Raw genomic sequence first — 20,121 nt, 5'->3', positions numbered from 1 at the left:
TTTCTTATTTGATTGTATATCCAACACTTATTTCAATTTGTGACCCTATTATAGCTTATTTTCCCAAATTTCCCCCCTTGGATTAATACAGTATTCCTGATAAAACAGTAAGTATTCTGTCAACTATCAGACCCTTACAGGAACATAGAGAACTTGTATTGTTCCATTTATAACTTCATTTAAGAAAAACTGTCTTCTGGGCTGGTGAGGCCAGTAAAGGATGCAGAATCCTTTCCTCTGTTGGTTTGGGATGCCTGGGGGGCCCTGGACTAAGTCTCCCACTTTTTCAGTGGCACCCTTAAAGACACTGTTTGCCCCAATAGAAGAGCAGATCAAAGGTCCCTGAATCGAAGTTTTAAGAGGATCTTCAGGGGCTTTAGATTTTATTCTCTATATTGGAAAATTTGGAAATGACTCTGAACAGCTCAGCACCACATCTGATTGGCTCTTATACATTTTCTTCCCAATTGGACAACAGCAAAGCTATACATTTTATCTTTATATGGCAAAGGGGATGCAAGAAGGCAGGCATTTTTCAAAATACAAGGGCATTAGTCTTAAAATGACAAAACATCTACCCAAACCTCTATGTGTTAACAGAGAGGCCCTACAGATCACCTCACCATACAGAAAAAGTCATCCCATCCCACCATGTTGGATCGTTTGTAAGAAGATGAAAGGGTCAAACAACGCTAGAGCCCGAGATCATTGACAGATCCAAATATATTTGTCAAGAGGGTGGGATGGATCATTTATTCAGTAAAACTACAGGCTAACCCCTTTTGAAGAATCATTATTCAAGTCCAAAATACAAAAGTTCCATTTACACATTTCTGCTGACTAATCAAGTTGTACTGGTAATTACATTTTTAGACTAATTATCAAGTTCTGATATCTGTAATATACAAATGGAAATTTTAGGGTCTTAAAAAAACTTGACAAACCTCTTGGAAAGCATTGTGACAGATTTCATGGAAGTCCTTGTCATGGTGTAAGGAGTAATCAGATATAAGGGTCACCATGGGTGAGGGGATAATCTACTTGGTTCAGCACTGTGTTGGACTGCCTGACTAACAACACTCATATGCTAAACTCCAAAGTGAGCACTGGGAAAAAAACAAGGCACTGCAGTTCAGAATTTGTCATCAGATCATATTTCCTTTTTTTGAAAAATATGTTTGCTAAGAGAGTTTATCTCTGCTACAAGAGCAGCTTGACATTTGAGAAATGCTTGCAGATGTCAAACTCCAGTTGTCCTGTTTTTGAGGTGGTGGTTTTATAGATAAAGGTAACCTATCCAATAAACCAGATTAAAAAGGCCAAAAGCAGTAGGGAAGAATATTCGTGAGTAAGAATCAATTTTGGAAACCCGCACGTGCATCCTGTTTTCACGCCAGGCACCTGAGCGGCAATCGTCGAAACAGCAGAAGAAGCTGGCACAGTCTTTTCCATCCAAACACTCATACGCGTAGTCAGCCTCCTCATGATAGGGCACAATGTTGTTCATCTGCAGCAGGGATGTGCCGGGTCGGATATTAACCATGCTGGATGATTTCTGGTGTGTAGGAAAACACAGGTTAGTGGATGAAGCATGCGCAGGATTAAGCCTGGGTGAACAGTGAAGAGAAGGAAGACAGAGACTGGCTACCTGTGTGTTATTATTGGCTTTTGATTTTTTGGTCTGCCTGTTGCTTGTGAAGTAGTGCAGAGTGCCGTACTCCATGAGGGCAGCAAAGGTGAAGATGAAGCAGACAGACACAAACAGGTCCATGGCGGTGACGTAGGAAACCTTCGGCAGGGACTTCCTGGAGATGGTGCTTAGAGTCGTCATGGTGAGCACGGTGGTGATACCTGAACAGATTTCCACAGACAACTTCATAAACTCAACACGTTTCCCCATTTTACTTTAAATTATAGTGTTACATGTGATACAGGAAAGGAGCCCTTACATTTTTTTCATCTGGATGAATAAGTGTATTTCCCTTTTGATTCCCAGCTGGTCCAAAACACTACAACTAAAGGAATGACTAAAGGTCTTTGCACACAAAGTCTGTGTTTTTCGGATGTGTTTTTGGATCCATAATCCGAAAAACCGAAAAAAAAAAAGCGTCACGCACAGACACCTTGCGCACTGAACCCAATGCGTTTATTTGTATTAATTGCGAGAAATTCGCAGTACGAAAAAAAATTAAATCATCAAGCAGTGATAAAACAATTGATCATGAGCAGCAGCTGTCAGTTTGAGGTAAGCGCACAGGGACACACACACACACACACAGGCACAGGCACACAGATACCACACACATGTACACAAATCTTAATTCATCTAAGGATCGAGAAAAATTGAATTATCAAGCAATTGATCCTGAACAGCAGCTGTCAGTACGTTTAACATGGCATACACACACACACACACACACACACACACAAACACACTTCATTCATCAACTAAACATTGCCTGAAACGTGTGGAGAAAATATGTCATAAAATGTGAAAATGTGATGTTGCAAGTAGCCTATGGCATCTCTGAATAGTCAAATGTTATTTTTGGAAGAAAATAATGGACTCAGTGCGTTAAGGCCTTTAGACAAGATCAATGTGCTCCAGTCTCTAAAATGATTATGGAAGGTGGGCCTTCTGTTTTCAGGTTTCTCTTCCTTTAAATACCAGTCTGGATCCAAGAGTTAGACTCTATCTCTACTTTTAAGAGTAGGCTTGAATCTGTCTTTGTTTTAAGGTTATACTTCAGGGTTGGCTCAAGGCTTTGCACTGAATGTTTTATTTATGACAGAATGGAGTAAAGTCCAACTGACTAATTAAATAACCCATTAACTTGTCGGCTTGTTTTGCTCTGCTACAGAGCGGCTATTGTGTTCACACCTGTCCAAAAAGTTGTTTCAGAGCTATGTCTCCAAATGATAAAGGTGCATAAATACCTTAAATCTTTCCTGATAGATCTTAGATAGATCAGCTCCCCTTGTAGGTTTCTTCTTGGTCATTACTCCAGTTATTATTGTAATCATTTATGTTCGTTCTAGATATCCCTTTCAGTCTCTTATTTCAGCATCATAGCAGCTGTCTCTCTTCCTTTATCCTACCTTTAAGCCTGACAATGGCAGCAGGTGGTTGTTTTAACATGAGTCTGGATTCCCTCAAGGTTTTAGCTTGTTAACCAAAGCGTTTCTTACCACTGCTACAGTCTAAATGTCACCGAGAGGCTACCTCACATTGGATTAATGTTGACTCTTTATAAATAAAAGCAGAAAGATTTAAGTGAAAACATGTCATGAGTTGATGCCTCTTGATGTATATATTTCTCATCATTCTTTCCTGTGACTGTGCCCTCTTTTGGAAACTGTGGCAGATACAATAATGCAAAGAACAATATGAGATATCAAACCTAGAGATGTGCGAGCTGGAACAGCATCCTTATTGATCCAAAAGGAGACCCAGGATAAGACCACAATCATACTGCAGGGGATGTAGGTCTGGATGGTGAAGTAGCCCATTCTCCGACTCAGGTCGAAAAAGATCGTCATGATAACGTATTCTCCTGAAAGTTCACAACACAGTAGATTAGATAAAACATTACTACGCTCAGAATTAAAATGTATGTAACCCACTGTAGGTCATAGATGAAAGGCTTTACGTCAGCCTTGTAATGATATCTTTTGTGAGGGATAACGCATGGGGAGCAAGTAATTAGGGGAAACAGAACCTGACAGGGTGTGACAAGACCCGGACGTGAAGCTCTGCTTGTTTCCGGTTTACAAACTAAAGATACAACACACCGGCAAAAACATTTATTCAAGATTATTTGATTTAGTAAAAATGATCAGGGATTGTTGGTTTAAAGAGGGCTTTTTACCAGTCAGAGTGAATTGGAATGACTTGGCTGTACCAACCATAATTTAAGATTCATCAGTTTTACTCCATGGTAACAGTGCAGCATGAGAGAATTATAATAATGACTTCCTAAAATCAAACCCCAGATTCTGGTCATTTCAGAGCCACACAGATATGCCCATGCCCATTATCTCTCACCTGATTGGGTGTGTGCCACATCAGATGTGTTCCTTAGTCCAACAAAAGCAAACTGGTAGAGTCTCCAGTAGCGCTGGTCTGCCACCTCCACCGCCCGTCTCTGCCACCTGTACATGATCTCATTCTTGGGGTAACCATCTGCCGAACGGAAAACCAAAGAAACACCTACTTTCCTTGTGCCTCAAATATCCAAAACATAGCTCATATCTTCCATTCTAAATTATGGACATCAACAAGGAACATCGCACCACGGCAAGGCAAAGGGGAGCACTCACGATGGATTGAAGCGGCACAGTCTCAGAAAATATCTTAAAATGGGCAAGATCTCTTCACAGCCTGTGCATCACCATCTCCAAACAGAAGCTTGGAAGCTTCTTGGGACACTGGTAATCAGTCATTTAAGCATTTATCAAAAGTTTTTAATGTTTCAAAGCTCAGGACACTCTGTTCAAGGTCTGAAAGTATTTTAAACTCAAATAGGAACTAATGTTTTAGATTCTTTTGCTCCCAAATAGAAGGAAGGGTCTCTTGTCAGTGTGTTCCTGTGCTGAAACTAATAAAGTGCCAAACCTGGGCCCCTCCCTGGTGATAAAAAGAAAACAGCACCTGTATGACACCCAGATCCCATCAACATACCATGCTACTGCCTGGTAGCTTACTTATATATCTTGAACTTTATGAGTTTATATGCTATCATCAGGTAACACCGGTTGGCTTAAGCTCAAGCAAGAGGCTTGTCAGGTGAGGTGTGAACTAAGTCTGCACTTTTTGGTCATGCCCATTTGACGACATATTGTGTGACTGTGCTGGCTCTGAGGTTTATTCTTAACTCCATGAGATGGTCTTTGCATTTTTCACCAGCGTGTGGAAGATTAAGATCATGGCAGGACATGAGAGGCTAAAGCAAAATGCAAGGAGACAAATGAAGGATGACACAGACAGCATGAATCAGACTGGGAGACGGTGCATAATTCATTAAGACTGTCAGAGAAATGGGACTGGGTGACCCCCTCTCTCCGCTGGTGGAGCAGATGATAGATTGGTACGGGCTGAGAGAGGGCAGCCTCAAGCAGATGGGCCATACGGCAAAGAGAAGGCACAAGGGCTTAGCCACTATGCTGGCCCACACAGAAGCCCCCCTCATTTGACAAGTCACTAAAGTTGAGGTCGAGATGGCGGTTAAAAAATGAGAGGGGAGACATTCGACCACCTACAGCTTGAAAACTCCAGAGGGCACGAGTGCTCATCCATTGGAAAGTTATGCAGCTTAAGGTAACACTCCGCATTAATAGTCAACCTGACAGAAACAGAATTGTGACAGAAAAAGAGCAAGACTCAGGATTGTTTTCCCCCTCATGAGTAAAAGTACTGCATGTTCTCACTTAAATTACACCACCATATACAGGAGAAACAATGACAGTTCGATCACATCTGACAAATTAGGGTCATCTACAGAGAGAACTACATGATAAGAGTACAGATGCACACTAAAGCTGCACATACAACAAAGGTATCTGAAGAGTTTCACTTTTACAAAAGTCTATCATGAGCTGGAAACCTGGGTGCTGAACTGTCTTACCTCAGGGTGTACATGACTCGGCCATTGCTCCACAGCCGCAGAAGGCGGTTGGGCGTGGTGATCCAGTGGGCATCCGATTTGCGAGAATTCCTGAAGAAAGTGTCGGGAATCCAGATTTTGCCTACCATGTTGCTGTTGAGCATGAGCTGCTTCATTGTGCTGTTGAACTTAAGCCTGCTGTCGTACCATGTTTGGGCAAAGAAGATGTCGATGGTGTACTCCTGCGACAGAGTGAGAAGAAGAGTTGCCACACAAAACAAAAGGCCAGCGTGGTATTAAACACTACCTTAACTGTCAAGCAAGATAGCATCATTACTAGGGATGGGTACCTTTCACATTACCTGTGTACCTGGCAATCGGTACTGGTACACAATGGTTCCAATTTTCGGTAACTTTTTGTGTTTATGTGGTAAAAAATATAATTTTTTTTAATAACAAAACAGACGTTTTTCAGTTTAACGTTTATTCTTCAATGTATAAACTTGCAATGCTGTGTTAATGTCCAGCATGGAAAATCACCCACTCTTTCACTCCCTCACAGTCACAAGGTTGCGTTTAGGTACCTAAACATGGTACCTTTTGATTTTACGTGAATCGGCACCCGGTACTTTTGACAGAATTTAGGCGGTACCCATTAAAGTACCTAATTTGGTACCCATCCCTAATCATTACTCCCTCCAGGGTGGATTCCAGTTATTTTAACATGGACAAAAAATTGTTATTTTTTCTGTATGAAAATCTAAACTTGAGCCCCCCTCCAGCCAACCAGCCGAAAGAATTTGAGGCAAACGAACCACACTGTTTTAGTGGTTAACAGACCAAGAAGCAAGTTTTTACAAAATGGTCTGGGTTAGCCCATGTGGTAACAGGAGTGGTGAGGTATGCATTCAGAACCTATGGCTGTGGTGAATTTTTTTTGGTGCTGTAGCGCCAAGTTGTTGAAGATTAGAGTCAGACACACCAACTGCCCTGTTTTTTGGCTGGTGAAGCCCTCTGAGTGTGGGCATTAGGGTTACCCATTTTCTGATATAAATTTATTACAACCTTAGGCAGAAGCAGCACTATGCTCCTCATGGTGCCTTGCAAGATGTGTAAGCTACCAGTTCCATAGGCACTTGTGCATCCCCACACAACAAGGGATGTTTCATTTGTTGGTCTAGCACCTATTTCCAATATAGATGTCACTTCTTCCCCCACTAATCAAAATCAAAAGGGAGTGGGGCTTCTGTTATCATTTTGGTCCACAGTAATGGCAGAGAGAGCATGGAGGTAGAAGTCCCAACATGTTTTTTAAGTACAGTTCCCAAGTCTAGACCCGTGGCTAATGCTAAGGTGTGATTACTACCACTTGCCTCACAGTTTCTTATCAAAATGCCACCAAAACTGGAGTTTTACTTGTATTCCATACATCCCCCTGATTTTGACGGTAAAACCAGCAAATTAAGAAAGGGAAATCAGGAGAATCAGTCTCACCATGTTGATGGGGTCAACTGGTCCAATGCTGTTGACGTATACGGCTGTTTCGATCACTGTCGGCCTCACTGGAACACAAAAGAAGATGTGTGTTGATGAAGGGTGGATCAACATGTTTACTTGTGTTTGAATGGCCACAGGGATGTCTGTTATCCTAAACTTTATCACAAAGACAGGGACGAGAAACTTAAATCTATTTGATTTTCAGCAGTTTAAACTATGAGACCCTTTTAAGTGCCATAAATACAGAATAAAGTTAAATATTACTGACACGAGGTCCTCCCCAGACAACAAAAGCAGACGCAACATTAAGAGTAACCAAAACAATCTCCTATCTGAACCCTGTTTTCTCTGTGAGCTGTTGTTTTGTGGGCGCAGAGTTTAAACCCAGAACATATCCAGAGGATAAACTCTGCTTGCCTCCGATGTCGGGCCGCAGTTTGTTGTCGTATCCGTGCAGCAGTTTGTTCAGGATCGAAGTCACGTCGCTCTCATGGACCTTTGGCGATAACACCCAGGTCTTATTTATGGGCACATCTTCATAGTCCTCCTCTTCCTGTTTACTGGGCCCGATGGCAGCACTGTGGAGAGTAATCAAAGACACACTGTGAAAATCAAACACACAAACACAGAATCTTCTCACACATATGTGAGAATACCTGGAATGAATGTGTATACATTGAAATCAGTGATTGAGTCATCTTTCAGGCGTGTTGTAGCTTTCATGCAATCTATAGGTGGTAGTTTTAGTTGGTTTTAGGAATGAATAACTGACTGCAGTTTTTTAAACTGATGGTGTTAGCTACACTGTGACAGATCATCCTCATCTGCTGACTTGTGAGAGCTGTAGCCTGTTTTAGGAGTACTGTTGGAGAACATGAGGCTATGCACAACATATAGTTCAGTTTTTGTCATTTGGAGTTGTGCTGTAGCTTCATTACTTATACTGATGCTAGGTGCTGCTATGCTAACAGGGTCTATGGTAATTTTTGTGCATATCAACACACCATAGTTATATGTAGAAACATAGGGCTTAATATCTTCCATAGAAACTTCCACATGTGGGCTGCAGAAGGTGTCAGTCAGAATCCAAATCTTCTGGAAATTCTGGATAAAAATCATTTGGACTAGGAAATCCACCGTTTAACCATGCAGGATCGAGTCATCTGACGAGCTTTTCACTAACACACTCACACTCTTCTCTCGTCAGTCAGACACTTTGAGGACCGCAGTGAGATTTTCCCTGACTGTTAGCCTTTTTAAGATGATCTCTTTGGGCTTGTCATCTTCACACATTACATTCTGTGACTCAGGGTCTCAGTTGCGGGCTGCACCAGGTTTATGTGAGCTCTCATTTTTGGGGAAGAGACAAGGAGGGTGATCTCTTTACAAGACGTCACCCCATCACTGGATATAGAGCTGACATACTGGAGGAAACTCCATGTGGAGAGATTTCCCATTGGTACACCAGCACTGTCTGAGGGTGTGTTTTCTGTCCTGACCTCATTGTGCTCCTTACTAGCACCTCACTACAAGGACATGCTCATATTTCTTAGAAAGAACATGCAGGCAGTGAAGTGGATAGTGTTTTTCTGTACAGGTCTCTTCCTGCAGAAGTCCCACGTGTAATAGTTTGAGCCTGCTTTTGATGACTAAATGTGTCAGAGGAGATTACCTTTAAGAGCCTGCTCTGCATGTTGATAGTCAGTGTTTGAAACAACTTGTCTGCCTCTTTAGTTTGTTCTCTAGCGATGCAATACCAATTTGTCACCCCTTTTTGTCCCAGGTAAAATCTAAATTTTTTAACATGTAGTTAAAATTGGTCATTGTCGTTTTAGAACATCAATCAAAGAGAATGCTATAAATTTGAAACCCTAGTACACGACTTTATCCTGGTTTAAGGAGACCAAATTTCCTCAATGTAGAACTCCAAAACAAGATAATGTAGTATTTCTACCCTTAACCTTAGTTTGCTGCTATCTGCAGAAAATCAGCTTTGTTTTTAGAAGAATGAAACAAAAAGTTTAGATGGATGAAAGCATCAAAATCAAGGGGCAACATCTGGTCAGTAGAAATGGAGCCTATGTAGAAGTGCTAAAAGTCTCTGTTAGTCGACAATCCGCTTGAGTCTGGCTGCAGAAAGACCGGAAGTCACGTACACACCCAGCCATAAAACCAGACTTTTATGGCATTAAAAAGCATATTTACAGCCTGGTTCAAAAAACAGCTAGGGTCTAAAACACTGACTTCACAATCGGCACGCACTGTATGCTGAGTGAATTTTTTTCTAACTCGGACTTATAATGAAGTTATAAGGGTCGTTTTATTTTCCAATCAGAGGCACTGCTCAGGTCACATGACTGCCGGGCGCCATATAGCTGCTGGAAGAAAAACTCTTAGCCAGCGTCATAGCAATTCATTTCATGGTTTCAGGAACAGACAGGTGACGTCGCGGATGCTTTGTCCATGTATTCTACAGATTATGGTTAAAATGCCAACCCATTCATATTTATTTATATAGCACATTTATAAACAAGCAGTATTAAGCAAATAACTTTTAAAAAAGTAGTTAGTTAAAGTTACTTGTGCGAAAATGCTATTTTGCTGGAAAAACAAAGCTTTATCTATGTATGCTACCCGCTAGCATATATCTTGTCAGAGAGTTATGTATCAGTGGGCTCTCAGGGAGATCTCTTGTAGCCCTGTTTTTATCTTGTGCTTTCATAAAAGTACAAACACATAAAATCAGAGGTATATACACATGATTACACTTACTTTAAAGTATGATTAACCTGAAGCTCTCAACTTTAAACACGAAGGTAAGTCTTCTAGCTCAGGCTAGCTACTGTTAGCAAATTACCTGCAAAGCTCCAAACAAATAAAAACACATACATTTTAAAGCCTTTAGATGTGCATAGAGCCTATTCCAAACACTGAAAAACAAGCTAGTTGACCTAGGAGCTGTACTAATAAAGAAAAGATCAAAGCATGGGTTAAAAACACAATCTCACAGGAACCTTCACAAAGAGGACACAGAAATCAGAAACCAGGATACAGGTATCCATCATTTCTAAAGGATCATGTATCCTGGACATGGTGGAAACTAGGCTACCCAGTTTCCTACAACCACCAAAAAACTAAGAGAAGTATTTAATTCATCCACCAGTGACATTATCACAAAGCTACTGAGAAATGAAGTTTAAATGTTAATGTGGAATTAACACACACTGAAGTCTTTCTTTCTGAGGTAGTTGTTAATTAAATGGAGCAATTTCTTTCTTTCTTTTTTTTTCTTTTTTTTTTTTTTTTGGATGACATGCTGATGAACCAGCGCTACTCTTATACACACAGCACAGAGGAGTCAGACATGGGCTACAAAGGACTAAGACTCTTTAACACCATATTGTTACCTCAAGGACTCTCCAAGGACTGCGGGCAGATTTTGCTTATAAAGCATTCATTTGTTCTATGCTTATGTCAGCAAACAACACAACACAAAATCAGCTGTCGCTGCAAACAAAAAGCTATTTGCTCAGTGATCACTGGAATAAATTTAAATAAAGAAGCTTTTCAATCATCTTCTGTTCCTACATGATGACGTTAGAAAATGTATTCAGGTAAAAGCACGGGCTTATCTCCAACACAAACAAGCACTGACACACAGAGGATTCAGAAGAAGAGGATGTTCAGCGAATCCAATGTAATAAAAGTGCTGCTGGATCAAACAGCTGTAGCGGGGGTTTACATGCGTCTCCTGCAGCCTTGCCATGCTGTGAGTCTGTTCCACACGACTGAGCTCTGTCTGTCTGTGCCAAGGTGTTTCACTGCCTTTTCCTTGTTAATGAACAGGGACCTGATACTGTAAAGAGACCTGAGGACTTGGCGTTCAGCCCAGGCCTCTAATACAAAGGACATGACCTCAACCAAGGCTGCAGAAACAAAGCTAGCTTATCTGTGCCATCACCTGGAAAGCAGAAATGATACTGTGCAAGACGTCACTCATGCTTATGTAAATCTACTGCACATGAATCAAGAGCAAAAACCTGCATTATTTTGTTACTGTTCTTCTGGAATAATCTATTCTACACCAACACAATCAGTAGAGCTTAAAGGCTACACAGTCAGTTCAAACACCTCAGTATCAACACATACTTGGGTAACTGCTGAATTAATGCCTTGAAATCTGGCAGAGATAAAAACAGACTCAGGAGAGGTATCCCTCAAGGCCTGATCCCTCTACATTTCTGTGTAGCGTAGCTGCTCAATAAAATGTTTGCTCAGCCTTTAAGGGTCAAATGAAAAACATAGACTCCTTCATTCCCCACAGGAAACATACCATGATGAAGCCTTTAAATGGTCCTGTAGAAACCAGGAATACCTTTATCCACATCTTTAAACTCTTGTTGTGTGAAAAGCACCCAAAACTTCAGACATTACTGGAGATGTGGAAACTTAGTCTATGAAACCATCGCTTCTCACACTTTCCAACTCCTGGACTCATTACCTCCCTTCTTTGTTGAGGTGGGCACTCACAGCCAAACAAGCATTATTTCATTTTATTGAATATTTCAGAAGCACCATTACAGACTTATCAATCAAACCTCACCTGTCCCTCAGTTGTCTTGATATTAGATGATTAGTGGTCTGTTTTCTTCCGTGTTAAGTGCTGTCATTAGGGGGCGATGTGGGGAAAATATGTCCAGATGTTTTTATGGCAGGATCAGGATATGGATTTTATCTGTTTGTTTTTCATATTCAGACTAGTTTGACCTGCAGGCAACACTTGTGGCTGCAAATATTTCTTAAGCCTCCCTCACACTACAGAAATCTGGTTTGGGATCAAGGTTGGCCCCAGTGTTCGGCCCAGATTATCTTCAAGTGTAAGAAGGTGACGGATCAATCTTAAGCTTGGTTTATGCTTGACACATTCGCAATGAATGTTGTCATTGTAGCAGCCTCGCCCCCTCACGCAGTCCTTTCCAAGAGGAAAATTTTGGTTTTGTGCACATCTATGAACGTATATCTTCTGCAGCAAGATGCACAATGAACAGGAGCTTCTAGTGTCTAAAGTATAACAAAACTGGCGTTGGTAAGATTCATCACTGAAAGATAACTTTGATAACCATGCAATGAATAATTCCATGAAGCAAAATTGCAGCTACACCAAATAAAAAAAGACAAAATGTTAAACAACTCCTTCACTTTAATTTATAACTATATGGTAGATGTGTGTTTGCAATATAAATTAAAATATGGCAATATATATCACAGGAAACTAAAATATCTCAATGTAATTTTACCCAATATCACACAGCCCTCTTAAGAAGTGAAAAAGCCACATGTGTTCCCTCGTTACGACTCTGTGCATCACATTCTTGCTGATACCGTAATACAGCCCCACGACCGGCTCACAGACTTGTTGGAGGCGCCGTTATCATTTGTTAGATATTTATCCAGATGATTATCGCACTCATTCTCACTGGGGCTGACAATAGCCAATCAGAGACAGCCACTGACGTGGGGCCAGAAATAACCAGAAGTGAGACAAAATGTCTGTTTCGCCAACCTCTTCTTCATTCAGATGGGTTAAGTCTTTCTCCTTTTCTCACTTCAAATCATGGCTACAGCCAGCAGCACTAGTCTCCATTTTTTGTGTTTTTGTTTACATTTCCTTCCTTGTGAGATGACATAGGATAACTTTGTGTGTCGGTATGATAAGCTTGATGAAATCCTGTAGTGTGTGCTGGTCATTATTTTCAGATCTTGTAATGTGTGCACGTTTAAGATGGGAAGATAATCTGTGCAGGTTCTTTTTAAAGATGCTCTGAGGAGGATCTGTTTTGATTGCACTCCCTCGCCACCTTCTGGCCTGGAGTCTCCACACTCTGTTGTAAATTACTTTTAGCAAGGCATGTTTTTGTATTAGATTTAAATGCTGATCGGATTAAAACAAATTTTCTTTGTTCAAGACAACTTTTTACTGGATACAACGTGCCGAGGTAAGGTATTTATCGGTACAGTTACATAGCGCTTTGGTTTGAAACGTGACATCAAGCAAACGTAGCAGCCAGCTATATGTTAGCGTCATTGATAGCTCGGTACCCCAGCGTATCTGTAGGCTAACGTGGCAACAAGTAATCACTGTCACTTTGTAAATAGATTAGCTGTTTATATTCAGCCTTTATCTTTCTTCTGCTCTTCTGTCCTTTTTCTGTTTGACAGTTAGCCTCCTGTGTCCACCACCACTACAAAATTAGTCATAGAAATAGTTTTTAGCAGAGAAAAACACAGATCTCTGTGTTTAATCTCTTACTAGAGAGATAGACTAGAGAGAGACCAAGACGTGCCATAAATCAACCCAGTCCTGGAGGACCTGAACAGGAAGCGAAGAAGTAGCAATTTAAAATAATCTGTAACCAGCAATGTTGGCGCTTATTATCTCATTTCAAAGTGTGGATTATGATCAGGCATATATCTAGAAGGGAGACTTTTTCAAGATCACTTTCACACTCCTTACATCTCCTTAAAGTGTGGGATACAACGCATTTTAAGAATCTTTCAAGATTTTTAAAATCCTGTATTGTGAGTTTGGCTTTATCCTGCATTTTAACCTACTTTCTGCTCTTTTTCATAACTTTTATCTAGTCTTGTGTCCTTGTGTATTTTTGAACTTGCACACTTTCACAAGAAGAAAACAGAATTCATTGACAAACATTCAGACCAGCCGGAGAGGCAACCACATCAGGCTGATGTAACGCAGATAGAGCGTCCTGTATTTCATGGTAAATGTTGGGAGTTTCATCATTGACTTCAGTACAGTCAGGCTATTCATGTGAGGTCCATTTTCAGTTCACTGTAACACACCAGGGACGCTGCTTTCAGCACTCAGCCGGGGTGGTTTCTGCTCGAGTTCAGCTCAAGTTTAGAGTCTCACATGGAAAGCTGTGAGGCAGAGTTTTACAGACTCTCCCTGCTGGAGCCCTGGAGGCTTTTTTTTTTTTAAAGAAGAGTCACTGATTCTGCAACAGTTCAGTCTGTCTCAGCAAGTTCTTCTGCAGAGACTTTTCTCTGCTGTGATCTCCTTCTGCGTCTGCTAGGTTCACTCGCAACAACAAAGCCTGTGCTGAAGCTGCAGATCACAGGTAGGAAGCTGAAAGTAAAGATCTCCTGAGCTAGACTGACAGCTTCATATCATCAAATCACATATTCTTCACCCTCTTTTCATATGTTCTTATAACTAGACAAGGAGGATTGTAAGAAGAAGGATTGTGAATTACTGAATCACAAATATTAAGATAATTATTTAGGGTCACTCATAAGCTAGAGTTATAAAACTGGTGAATTATGAGGATAAAAAACCATTGTTTCTGTTATAAACCAACAGTGTTTTCCTCCATTAATCAGTTTCCAGCAGTATGGACACATTCAGTGTGTAGAACAGGCTGTTAGTAGTTCACGCAGGTATCTGTGCGTGAATGTGTTCATCAATAACTCGTCTGACAGAAACTAATCAGTGGAGAGTCTTTTAAAAGAACGGGTTATAAATTAAAGCAGCAAGACACGTATCAACTTTAAGTGTCTACATGTGAGCTATATTATTCAAATAATGATTAAAAATTATTCCATGCTGCTTATCAATGTTAAACTGAGGGTCTGGATTATAGTGTTGTTGTGAGTAAAATAGTAATCCATGCTGGTGTCTCTTTATGGCTCAGTTTACCGCCTACAGCTGTGGCCTGGTTTCTGAATGCTTCCTGGAAGAGGGGTCACATCAATCCCATTTTCACCTCCTTTACTGGCTCCCAATCTGCCTCTAGATTGATTTTAAAGTTGTGTTATTTGTTTTCAAAGCCCTGGACAGCCTGCCTCCTCCAATAAAACCGCTCTCTTGAGGCCTTATAAAACCACAAGGCTCTGAAAGGACCCTTGAACTTTACACCAAGAGGTGACTATGATGTTAAGACCTCTTCTGTGGTTTCTTTAAATCAGGCCTCAGCACACACCGTAATATGTTAGTGTTTGACTCCCGTCGTCCTGACCTTTACAGTCGATTATTCTGTGTTTTCTTTGCTGTTTTTTCTAATTTCATCTAGTCCCCTGCTTGGTCATTGTAATGTTTTTATTTGCATTTTTGTTTCTCAAAGCTGAAGTGGAGAACTTTCTGTTTTTGCACATATCTTGTGTCATGGAAAGTTTTTCCAGTGTTTGCTCACTGAAAAGTATATCAGTCTGTATTTTAAATTCAGCTTTAGAAACTACTTTAACTTGACACAACTTGACAAAATCCCATTTAAAATCCCTTTAAGGTGAACGATGGTTGCTGCAGTATAAAGAGGCTACAAATCAGGTTAACTGCTAGTTTTTCTTATTTAAATGACAGCAGAGGGGGCTTGATGAGCTTTGAAGAAAAAAGAAAAAATCAAGATTCAATTTGACACCAACTTTCATTTCTACTCTGAAATTCCAAATTGCCAAATATAATCATTTCCTAATAAGAATCCATTCCTTTTGGGCACTGTAATACTTTAATGAGTGTAATGATGAAATGTGAAGAATAGCTGCTGAACAAAGGCGTGCAGTGTCTGCTCAGCTCATCACTTCAGCGTTTTAAGATTTCAGCAGGTAGGAGCTGAAGGCCTGTCCACACACTATTTACACTTCTGTGACTGACTGACACATGGAGGTTACCTCTGGAAAAGAAAAATGAAAACCTTTGTCTTCCAAGGGCCAAATTCATCCATCATCCCTTAGTCAATAGGCATGTGACAGTAAACAGCTGTAGTACTAAGACAGATCAGGCCTAGGGGCGCGCAAAGACACACACACACACACACACACACACACACACACACACACACACACACACACACACACACACAAACACATCAGTAAAACGCACACATTTGATGTTTTTAAAAACAGGAGGTGAAATGTTTTCCTCTTAGGCCGTAGCTCACACAATAACCTCTCTCAGGTAAAAACCTTCATGCTGCTAGAAGGAGAGCAACATCTGCAGCCGTTCACCCTGAAAAAACCCACCACCCCTCATCATCATGGAGACACCGCTGCGTCTCCACATCCACATACACCTACCAGAGTCCGAGCAGAGCGAAGAGCAGCCAGGGGTTCATGGCTTCGTCCCGCACGGATCTGACAAAGAGCCGCTTCATCCTCGGATCCGCAGCCGGGAATCGAACGACCTTACCGGCGAGAGGAGGAGAGGAGGAGACGTAGCGCTTTCTGCCGTCAGGTCGCGTCTTAATGCAGATGCTCAGGGTAAATGTAGCGACGGGAGGATGTGAGAGCTACGTCCATGCTGTATGTGAATGTGTGAGAGTGTGTGTATGAGTGTGTGTGTGTGTGTGGAGGGGGATGTGGCTGAGGGAGGGAGACTGCTGCTGCTGCCGGGGAGCTGACTCTGCTCTAGTCCATCTGCAGTGCCGCTAACAGGCTGCTGTCACCCACCAGGGAAGGAACAACCTGCCTCTCACTGAACACCTGACCCAAGGATCATGCAGATGTTTATTCCTGTTTGTAACTACTTACACCCATGTTTATGCAAACAAACCCCCCGGAGCTCTGCAGATGAACCCCCCCCCCCCCCCCCCCCCCCCCCCCCCCCCCCCCCCACACACACACACACACACACACACACACACACTCACACACACACACACAGTTGATGTGTACTCCGTTCACTCTGCAGGAGCTCAGCAGCATGCTCTAAGCACCATGGAGGGTATCCTCAGGGAAACCAAGAGCTCTAAAAAAAAAAAAAAAAAAAAAAAAATACCTCAGAGCAGAAGTCCAAGGTGACTCCAATGTTCACACAGCCCTGATCTCCACACTCCACCCCCTGAACACTCTTCTTTAAGCATCTGCGCTGAACTTTAGTTATAGTAACCCCTGTGTGACTGCATCATTCTCTTTTGTTTGTTGGTTTTGGCGAAAAGCTTTAGCCTTGAAATTCAAACTCCAAAATCCTGCTGGCTTATTTTGTGAGTGAAGCGAAGGAGACATTACTAACACATGAGCAGACAGTTGTTGAAAACTGGTAAAAGGTGAGTTTTTTAAACATTTGTGGGGACGAGTTGGAAATAATTTCCTCTTTCTTGATATTCCAACTTTATTCTAGCAGTCTTAACTTTATTTCTGATTGCATTATAAAAAAATGTTTTTTTTTCTTTGAATGCATTTTTTCCTCTCTGGCCCTCATGTATGGTGGCCTTAAGGTGCATAACAAGGCAAGAAGCAAAAGTGAAAAGAAAAACAACTCAAATATACAAAACAGAAGGTAAACACAATAGAGGAAAGATGGACAGGTAAATTTGTCCAGTCAGCTACTATCTCTGTCACTATCTCTGTGTCACTATCTGTCAGAACAAGTACCAACTTTTTCAGGGCTACTGGACTATGCTCCAGTACACTTTGTTCTGTCATATTTATAGGGATTTAAAAAAGATGAAGACTCAACTGGAGACCACGTGCAACGATTAACAACCCCCCCCCCCCCCCAAATGAATAAATTAATTAATTAATTAATTACTTAATTAATTAATCAATAATAATAATAATAATAATAATAATAATAATAATAATAATAATAATAATAATAAATAAATAAATAAATAAATAATACAAAATAAATAAGCTTAGTTGGAAAACTAAAAATGGATGGTGTGGGTGAAAATAAAAGGAGCACAAAAAGTAAATAACATGAGCAACTGATGGTAAAAAATTCCTGGATGTCCTACTGATCCAGAAGAAAATCTTGGTATGTATGCAACAGGCTGTAGACAGTCTGTGAGACAGAAGTGAAATGATGTGAAAGAAACACTGATAAATCTTGTCACTTCTTCTCAAGAAATGTTAACTTCTAAAATGTTTACAAAAGTAAATACAAAATACTTATTAACTTTTTTCAAATTAAACCTGGATTATATGGTAGCATTCATTTAAAAAAAATTAATGCATAAAAATAGGATCCTGTAAATTAAGCTGAAAAAAAAGAAAATACTGTAACAAGAGACGAAAAAAAACTTAGGTCATTTATTGAAAACTGCATTTCAATTGAAACAGGCTTCTCAGCTTTAAAGAAAAAAAGCAGAAATCTGTATTTTATGTTATCTTCAGTCAGTCATCACTCAGTCATGACCTCCTGATGTAACAACAAAAAGACTTTCTGTATCTTAACTTGGCAGGAACGAAAAGCTGAAAGCACAAGGCCCCGGTGTCCGAGGTTCAATGCAATAAGACAGTTCCTTAAAATTTCTTGAAGATCCTGGGGGTTATAGGACAAAAAAAGTGAAGTGGTACACTCAGGCTGAGCCAGAGGAGCCAACGGACTTCTTGTAAAAAACCCAGGTCGATCCCCGACCCAAATGAAGGCTGTAACTGCTGCTGACTGATGCTCAATAACCATGAGACCACACCTGAGAGAGAAGAGCTTCAAGAACAGAAACCAATGCCACAAACTTGCTGTTTTGACAGGCTGGAAGCTTTTCCTCAGTGGAGCGATGGAGCTTCAGGTGTCAGGGATGTCCAATGGTGGCTGGCTATGTGGAGATGCTGCAGCAAGCATCCCTTGTGTCTGAGGGCCCTTGTCCGTGTAGTTATGTCTCTGTCTGTCAACAGGACTTGGGGAGAATATCATGGCTGTTTTGAGCCATCCTACATGTTCCCCTGATCTAAATCCAATTGAGAACATTTAGTGGTGATAAATGGTGTAGGAACTTGACAAAAACAGACGGCAGCTCCGTGGATGCCTTTTTTTGTCTCTTGTTCCTGTTTCTTCTTTCTGCATCTCGACTTATGGCCTGCCATCCACCAAGACCTAATGTGAATTCTTGTCATTCTGGTCTTAACATTTGTTCAGGAGTGTATCATCTTCATCCGTTCCACCCCGAGTACCACTGAACCACCAGCAGAGTCTCAAGAATACATTATTTAGCTCAGACACTTTAAAGTTCTGTTTCGCTTTAAAGGCCTGTTGTCTCAGCAGCCAAAGCTCTGTGAGATGTAGAAAAAGAGTGGAAAGTCTTTGCACTGGAGCGTTCTGCTTTGTCTCTTAGTGTCTCTGTCAGCAGTTTGGCTGAGTTGATGAGATGAATATCTGTCAGAAAGAGATCAAAACGTCTCTTTGACTGCTCTCTCGTTATAGTTTTCATCCTCACATGAAAGCGCTGGTAAAAAGAAGCACGGCACCTCGCTCTGCGGGGTTGATTTTCACCGTGAGGATTTCAAAGGAGGACATTTAAAATTCCAATCTGGAGAAATAGTAAATTCCACGTCCCGTGTGAGAGGCATTTGTGACATCATCTCAGCTCTCTGAAGGGATCTGAGTCTGAAATTGGCTCCTCCACCACCAGGGTCATGTTTAGGTAAGCTCCATCATCAAGGAGAATTATTCTGTAATCCATTTCAGACACAGAGTTGTCTTTTAAGTCCCACACAGTGCTAACACTTCACACTGCATCTATACAGGCCACAGTGTATCTGCATGGTTTATGGGCCAGCTTCATTAGCTTACACTGCTGCGGGAGGCACATATGTGACCTGTGTGTGCAAACAACACAGAGGAAAAATTAATGTAAGCTTTCAAGCAGGGAGTTGGTTTGAGGATGGGTTTACAGGCTCTTTAAATACAGCTCATGTAAATCAGTGCAAAGCTGTTTTCACCCTTTGGATCTCTGCTTTGAAACCAAACCCCACAGACCTCACTGTCATGTTTTGTTTAGACCACACTACATACACAAGTGGGAGCTGCTGCTGCATCCATATCATCCTCTGAAGGCGTGGAAGCTGATGGGGCTCTCTGTCTCACCAAAATACCTTGAATGAGAAAGTCATTGAGACCGACCCTGTCTCTCTGTCTCTGCACCAATATATACTCCCCAACCACTTAATTAGGCGCACCTGTCCAACTGCTCATTAATGCAAATTTCTAATCAGCCAATCACATGGCAACTCAAGGCATTGATGATCTGCTGCAGTTCAAACCGAGCATCAGAATGGGGAAGAAAGG

General features: G+C 41.2%; 1 protein-coding gene across 2 annotated transcripts; it reads right to left on the bottom strand.

Annotated features, from left to right (window-relative positions):
• Positions 1-224: 224 nt before the first annotated feature.
• On the bottom strand, positions 225-16,519 carry gabrg1 (gamma-aminobutyric acid type A receptor subunit gamma1). Of its 2 annotated transcripts, XM_074691759.1 has the most exons (9): positions 16,191-16,519; positions 7,518-7,678; positions 7,098-7,165; positions 5,625-5,845; positions 5,260-5,342; positions 4,046-4,183; positions 3,402-3,554; positions 1,649-1,851; positions 225-1,555 (listed from the first exon to the last, which is right to left on the bottom strand). In XM_074691759.1, exons 1-9 carry the CDS (start codon positions 16,265-16,267, stop codon positions 1,277-1,279), a joined length of 1,383 nt encoding a protein of 460 aa, XP_074547860.1. In that variant the 5' UTR covers positions 16,268-16,519; the 3' UTR covers positions 225-1,276. The 2 variants fall into 2 exon arrangements, with proteins under 2 accessions (XP_074547860.1, XP_074547859.1); XM_074691758.1 differs by having other exon boundaries at positions 225-1,851.
• Positions 16,520-20,121: the final 3,602 nt, after the last annotated feature.

Source organism: Halichoeres trimaculatus, unplaced genomic scaffold (genome assembly GCF_033239565.1).
Source record: "Halichoeres trimaculatus isolate MK-OKI-2021-1 unplaced genomic scaffold, fHalTri1.1 fHalTri1_scaffold_17, whole genome shotgun sequence".
Lineage (NCBI taxonomy): Eukaryota > Metazoa > Chordata > Actinopteri > Labriformes > Labridae > Halichoeres > Halichoeres trimaculatus.
The sequence above is the reverse complement of the archived record's forward strand: the minus strand, read 5'-3'. Positions and strand labels throughout refer to the sequence as shown.